Source organism: Strigops habroptila, chromosome 3 (genome assembly GCF_004027225.2).
Source record: "Strigops habroptila isolate Jane chromosome 3, bStrHab1.2.pri, whole genome shotgun sequence".
NCBI lineage: Eukaryota > Metazoa > Chordata > Aves > Psittaciformes > Psittacidae > Strigops > Strigops habroptila.
Window position 1 is genome coordinate 63,711,865 of NC_044279.2, and position 7,367 is coordinate 63,719,231.

Below are 7,367 nucleotides of genomic sequence, written 5' to 3' on the forward strand. Positions count from 1 at the left end.
TCTTCTCTAAATACACACATGTAACAGAAGAGAAAAATGTAAAGATAACCATAGTAATATGAGTACAGCACTACTTTTGCTCTGGTACAATGTGTTATCTTTATGGCAAGCCAGACGTGATGCATATCATTTTATTTCTGGAACTCCTTCGTTTAAAAGCCACTGTAATTTCCTAGCACGAGAATGAAGGCATTCCAGAAATGAAATGCATCACATTTGGCTTACCGTAAAGGCAGCAGACTTCTTCCTTAGGAGTTGCTCCCTTCATTGGCTCTATTCATTCAAGATTACACAGTACTATGAAAAGCAAGGTAGCCTTTCTTAGTCTTCTTAGTACTCCTAGGTACTAAACTCTGTGTAAATATTTGATAAATGTTAGAAATGTTTTAAAATTAAGAATTTCATGGGGTTTTTTTTCTTTACATTGCAATCAACTACATAATTTCAAAAAACACCTAAACCCAAACTTAATTACAAGACTTCTAAGTTGTTCAGCAAAAAGACCTGTTTTCAAAGCTTTATTTTTTGACATTTATTGTCCTGACCCATAGCTCTCACCAGAGCTGAGACTATCTGGTAAGATAAGTCTCAAAACGGGTTTAGACAAGACTTTGTTCACTTTAACATTCCATATGAAGCTCTGCAAGGTCATTTAACGATCTGCCTGGGTTGTTCTATGTGTTGACATCAGAAATGTAGAGATTAGTGGGCTTCTCAAGTTCAGCCAGTACACTGTCTGTGAGCCCTTTAATGAATCACCAGGGGTTCACCACAGGTAAGTCTTTATTTGACACAGTCCCTGTCTTAACCAGAATGAGGGATCCCCCTTGAGTGCAGCTTCTGACTGAGGTGATACAACCTAGAAATTGCCTTATTGACCTTGTGCGGTTTGAGTCTGGGGCTCATAAGTTCTGCAGGGGTGAAAGATCTTTTCTCAATGGTCCACTATCATTTCACCACAATGAAATGTGAAATTTGCCAGAGTAATAGCAGACTCCTATTCCGCTGGCAGAGAGGGTTTTGCAAGTGCCTACTGCAGTTTCACAAACATGAGCTGGCATCCAAGCATCCTTTTCATTAGCTTTTCCCTCTAGAATCACCCTGGTCTAGAAATAATCCATGAAAATAACGAAATGAGAGAGAACATGACTTGTAGAAGTTTGAGGCTAAGGATGACCATTTCTTTTAAGAAGAAAAGTATACGCTTTTGCAGGGAGGATGTTTTTCTCTTCCATATGGCCTGATAAGTCTTGGACTAGCGGTATGCAGAAAAGTTCAGACTGTTTTACCTCAGTAGCTCCTTTAAGTCTGTCCCATCATGAGGAAAGCTTACGTTAGTTTTGCCAACAAAAATGAACTGGTAAGATTGGGGGGTTTTTTTGGTACTAGTAGTATGTGGCTATGAGGAAAAAAAACCCCAAATTTGTTTTCTTAATAAGAGCTTCAGCCAGCATCTCTTAGAGAGAGAGAAGAGATTGCTAAAAAGACTAAGTACCATCATCAACACCAAAATTCACACTGTGTTTTTGGGGTTTTTTTTCTTTCCAGCCAGGAGGAACCAGTGACAGAGCACTGGGGCTCTCAGCTATGCAATCAGCCTTTCTCTTAAAAAAGTTTCTCCCAGAACAAGAGGCAGTGTCCTGATGGTACGGATTTTGCATAAGATCATTAACATTAAATGCAGGTTCTCTTGAAAAATCACACCAACAGAAACACATTTCCTTTTGTTGGGTAAGATTGTGCTGAGTAAAGTCTTACAGAATCTTACAGAATCTAAATCTCTTTGAATGCCTTGATCCATCTAAACCTGAATTTAGACTTCATTATGACACCAAACTCCATAAACTGATGTAGTAGTGGACAGAAGTCTACCTGCTAGATTTAAAAATTGTCATTGCTAAGAGAAAGAAAGAGGGTGTTGTTGCTTTATATGCAGAGCCTGATGAACATATGTAAGGCTGATATACAAAGACCTCAGTCTCCTGGAAAGACAATTTTCACTGAAGAGTGCCGTCCCTCATATTTAGTTCTACACAGAACTACTGTGATAAGCTTTCTCTTTGTGTTCCTATTGAGAGAATTGGTTAGACCCTCTTGGAGGTGTAAGAGATTGTAAATCATGCCCTAGCATCAGGTTTGGCATGTTTAAGATGCTTTATATCCTCTACTTAAACTCTACCTTGTCCCAAAAAATAATACAAGAAAACATAAAATCACACAAGTGGAAACTACTAACAGCATGGGATATCTGACATAGTGGTCATATAATCTAGAACAGAACTTGAACTGGTCAAAGCTCAGCGTGGACAGGACTAAGGGAAGGTTACTGGATTGCAGCTAGAAAAGATGGAGAAGATAACATCGGTCACTGGGATCAGAGAACATGTCTACTTTTTATTGTTCATTTGGCTGAAGTAGAGCTTTTCCTTTCAGCTGTGATCAGCCATGCCTTTACCACACCAAAATGAGACAATTACAAAGCAAGCAGCTAAAGACTATGCCTTCTAGCCCTTCAAGTGGGAACACCAGAGAACGCAGACCCACTGCAAAATGGCTATATATTAAGTAAGAGATTCCCACAGCAGAATGGCTGGAGGCTTTTCTCTGAAGCAAGACACAGCCCTGTTCCTCTGCCAAGTACTGTAAATCCATATCAATATGTGAGCTAGCACACAATGCCTTTCTTCTGCTAGTTTCTAAGCTGGCTATCACATAAGGAAACCACCAGAAAAAAAGAGAATTATAAAGGTTCAAGACTGAATTGCTGTGTTTCCAAAAAAAAGATTATGGCATCACCCTGGAGCACAGAAAGCTTTCACACGGCATTGTGAAAGAAGGAACTAAATATTACTAGCCCATGGGCAACAATATCAGGCACAAAACATGCAGTGGGTAATATCTCTGTTTGATCTCCTTTTGTCACTAACTGTACCAGCAACCTCAGACAGCACCAGGAGTTAGAACAAGTTGGCACTATTACTTTACACACTGAAATAACAACAACTGAAAGGGAAGAGAAAATGTGTTTTGAGCAGTTTTATCACCATGCAAAGTCTGATGATGATTTTACAAATTGCCAGATGGGTATCAAGGCCACATCAAGCAGATACAGCTTAGCAAGTGACATTTGGGCTGCTAAGGCTGAAACAGCAAGCACACAGACATCAGTTTTGCCTGTCTTCAGATTCATCAGTTCAATGACACTTTCTTCTCAATGAGTTTAACTTCTAGGTGAAACATCAATATAATAACCTGAGGCTAGATAATTTTAGTAGTGCTTCAACAGGTTGGCAGAACTAAACAGCACAAAACTAGGGAAATACCTTGTTTTGAATCAGTTGCTTGCAATTATTCGTTACTGCAAAAAATATGTAGATATTAAAGAAAACTAAGTGAACTTCAAGCTCAGGAAAATAGTCTTATTCCAGTGATATGAAACTAGCACTGCTCTTGCTTCCCCAACTTTTCCTCTGTAATCATGCTTACTTTGAGCATCCACCAAAGTCTCAGTTCTTCTCTTACTGTAGTGTCTAATAATTACGTATAAGATAACTAATGACAGTAGACTTGCTATCCAAGCAAAGTCATAATCCATGACATGAATCTGTGACATAGTGTCACTGATGCAGCTCTATCTTGAGCTACAGATTTACCTTCCCTTACACTACAAAATTCTGCTAACACTCATCAGCTTTTTTTGTCATTCCAGTCCTGGTTTTTTGGAGTTTTATCTCGCTCGGAAGCAATGATTTCTTTCCAACAGAATGAAAACCTGAGGCCTTTGCTACCTTCAAAAATTACCAAATTTCTTGACATTTATTCTTGAGATCCATTACTTATAAATGTAGTATTTTACAAATTTAAACTACCTATTTCCTGTTTTGCCTTATCATGGTAATTCTTGTCACAGCAGTGCTAGTAAAAAAAAAAAATCCACCACCAAAACACCTTGTTTTTTTTTTTTTTTAAAGAAAAAACACTATTCATAGTAATATGAACTCTGTGATTGTGGGATAAAACAACTACTTAAAACTGTAAACTTGTATATTCAGGAACAAACTAGAACCTTCATCTTTCTGCTGGGTCATAATGTTCAGTCTTACTTAAAAATAAAAATTAAAAAAAAGAAAAAGAAAAAGAAAAAATCACCAAAATTCTAGGAATAAAATTTTGTCTGTATATTAACATCTTATCTTGCATAAATGTATGTTTCAGCAGTTATGAAAATGAGACAGCTGACAGTTGACTACTATATGTGAACAGATGCTGTGAAGCTTCCCTTTAAATAGTTCTGTCAATGCAATGTCAGTTTTAGAAGTGACACCACTGCTGTTCTAGGACATGATCCTGTAAACTCTTATTCACATAGGGACTCCTGCTGATTTCCATAGAACATTCACATTTATAGGACTCTGTGAGGTCAGGTCCTTAGTTGCTGAGTTCTGTTTAACAGTGACTGACAAACATACAACAAAGTTTTTAGTAGTGCTGAACACTGTATGTTAGGGCAGTGACGTTTATAGTCAGTGGTGTTCACCTAGACGGCACATGCATTTTCTTTTAGAAGTTACACGAAGAATATTAAATACGCCTGAGAAACCATTAAAGGAGCAGAAGTGTAAAGATAGAAAACGTCATGTGAAACCGAGCTTGCAGTATTAAGCAGAACTTTATAAAAATAATCTACCAAGAATATAGGCTGAGCCTGAACATTGCACGGGGCTGATCAGAAAGCAGCGTTAAATTTTGCCATAATAAAACCACTGCGATACACCACCCGTCTCTTTGTTGGATGCATTTTCACAATCGTTCCCTTTTGATGGGGGTGTGTAGAGGGGTGAATGAACGATAAAAGACATTCCACGGGGAACACGTCGCGGCGGGGAGCGTCTCCCCGGAGCCGGGCGGTGCTGAAGGACAGCGCGGCCCCCGGCACGGCACGGCCCTGCGGGCAACACCTCCGAAAACACCGCATTGCCCCTCTCTCGGCACCCCAGCTGAGAGCCGAGTAACTTCGGAGGAGGTAGAGGATGGGAGGAAGAGTGACCGCAGCTCGTCCGGGCTGCCGGCACTTTCGGTGGGGATGTGGGAGAGGGAGCGCATCTCGCCGCGGGCTGCCCGCCCGTCGGATCGCGGACCGCGGGGTCGCACCGCCGCTTCTCTCCCCAGTCTCCTCAAATCCACAGGCAGACCCTGCGAGACTGCCCGCGGGAGCACAAAGCAGAGCCAGAAAGGGCTGAGCCCCAGCCCCCACCGCCCCGCGGGAGAGGCGGAGCGGGCGCAGCCACCCGCCGTCCCCGGGCGCCGCGGTCCCGCCTGGAAGGCACACAAAGGCGGCGCGGAGGGGGCTCGGCGACCTCGGGAGAGGGGAACCCGCTCCCCTCCCCTTCCCCGGCACTTACCTTCAGCAACACAAAGAGCCAGAGGAGACAGGAGCGGGCCCCCGGGGCCCCTCTCCGGCGGCGGCCGGGCATCGGTGGGGACGGCGGCCGCAGCCCAAGGGGGCGGCCGGGCAGGGGGGGCTGCTGCTCCTCTGCCCCTCTCCTCCCTCCGCTCGGCTCCAAGCCGTGCCCGGCAATGGCGAATTGCGGTAGCATCAGGCGACCGGCGGCGGCGGCGCCGACCTCCCCGCCGAGCGGCGCATCCTGCCGCCCCCCGCCCCTTTTATTTGGGGTTTGCAGCGGGAGGGAGGAGGAGGAGGAGGAAAAGAAGGAGGAGGAAGAAGGATAGGCGGCGGCGGGGGGTGTCTCCCCTGCCAAGAGTTTGGGTGATGCACGGGAAGGGGTGGGGAGAGCGGCTCACCGGCTCAGGCAGCGCCGGCTCCTCGGCGGGAGCGGCCGCAGCCTTCGGCAGCAGGCAAGGGGGGCCGGGAGACGGCGGCCGCCGCCCTCGCTCCCCCTGCACTGCCTTACCCCACCCTCAGCATCTCCTCTCCGCGGAAGGGGAGAGCAAGGCGGCAGGCAGAAACGCATCCCCACCACCGCTCCCCGACACGCGCAGCGATCCCTCCCCAGTATCATTTTTCCTGCCTTTCCCCGCCGCCGCGATGACGGGGCAGAAATGCCGCGGTCACGCGTGGAAACAGAGAAAGGACGGGGCCAACCCCTGCCCCGGGCCAGTCCGGCCCCGCAGGGGGCTGCAGGCTTCTGCGGGAGGCGCCTGCTCAGCTGCGGCTGCTCAGCAGCTCCAAGAGCAGCAGCTGGCACCCAGGCACCAGCAGCAGACAGAGGGGTTGGAAAAAACGCAGACTTCCTTACAGCTGTTCTCAGGAGGGAGAATAAGCATATGGACAACTCTTGAGTAGTTCAAAGTACAGGTTTAAGACTGCCTGCAAGGGATGGAGAAGAACTCATCCTGGCCCATGAGATACTCAGATCTGGTGATTAGAGCAGTGCATGGAGAAACCTAAGATCACGTCCCCTGCTGCGTCTTCTCTCCCACATCCCACTCTGCGGTCAAGTGAGTTGATCAGGGCCATCTCCAAACTTAAGGATAGGCAAGCTATTGAGCCTGGAGAAGACTCCACAGATACCTTATTGTGGCCTTTCAGCACTTAATAGGGGCCTATAAGAAAGATGGGGAGAGACTTGTTAGCAGGGCTGGTTGCGGTAGGACAAGGGGTAATGGTTTTTAACTAAAAGAGGGGAGATTCAGGCCGGATGGGAGGAAGGAATTTTTTACAGTGAGGGTGGTAAAATATTGGCACAGGTTGCTCAGAAAGGTGGTGGATGCACCATCCCTGGAGGCGTACAAGACTAGGCTGGATGTGGTTCTGAGCAACCTGGTCTAGTTCAAGATGTCCCTCCTCATTGCAGCAGCGTTGGACTAGATGACCCTTGAAGGTCCCTTCCAACCCAAACTATTTTATGATTTTATGTTTGCAAGAGTCTTGTTTAAGATGATGTCCCCAGGAAATAAGGGGTGAGGGGGAACCAGAACAAAACCGCAAAACACCTATACGTCCCTGCCCATTTGACCACGATGTTGAAAATGGTCTTTCCAAAATAAGACAGCTACATCAGAATCTGATCTGTCATCGACCACAGTTTCGCTCACACCAGTAAAAATTAGAGTGCATCCTCGGTGCAGCTATTGAAGCTATAACCAACACTGATCTGAACAAAATAGGGTTATAAGCATAATAAGGCTTTGTCTGGGACATTAAACTTCAGAGCAACTTTGGATCTAGGTGTGGTTCCATTGCTTATAGTAATGAACAAACATCTCGCTTTTCCTTAACAAAACAAATAAAATAGTGGCTGAAAGTAGATTAAGGGCTTGTTTTCAAATTTTCCAAGTCATTCAGGCAAGATGAACCCTATTACATTCTTGTGGGAATATTCTTTAAACTGATCAATTACAAACTT

The 7,367-nt window shown here is 45.2% G+C and overlaps 1 protein-coding gene across 3 annotated transcripts in view; it reads right to left on the reverse strand.

Annotated features, from left to right (window-relative positions):
- PTPRO (protein tyrosine phosphatase receptor type O) overlaps nt 1-5,878 on the reverse strand; it is a 156,012-nt gene extending 150,134 nt beyond the window's left edge. For 2 of the 3 annotated variants that reach the window (XM_030478719.1, XM_030478717.1), the window contains exon 1: nt 5,403-5,878. In XM_030478719.1, coding sequence (XP_030334579.1) covers nt 5,403-5,597 — 195 coding nt within the window. In that variant the 5' untranslated portion in view covers nt 5,598-5,878. The remainder of the gene's footprint in view (nt 1-5,402) is intronic. The other variant, XM_030478720.1, reaches the window with a different exon arrangement.
- Nucleotides 5,879-7,367: the final 1,489 nt, after the last annotated feature.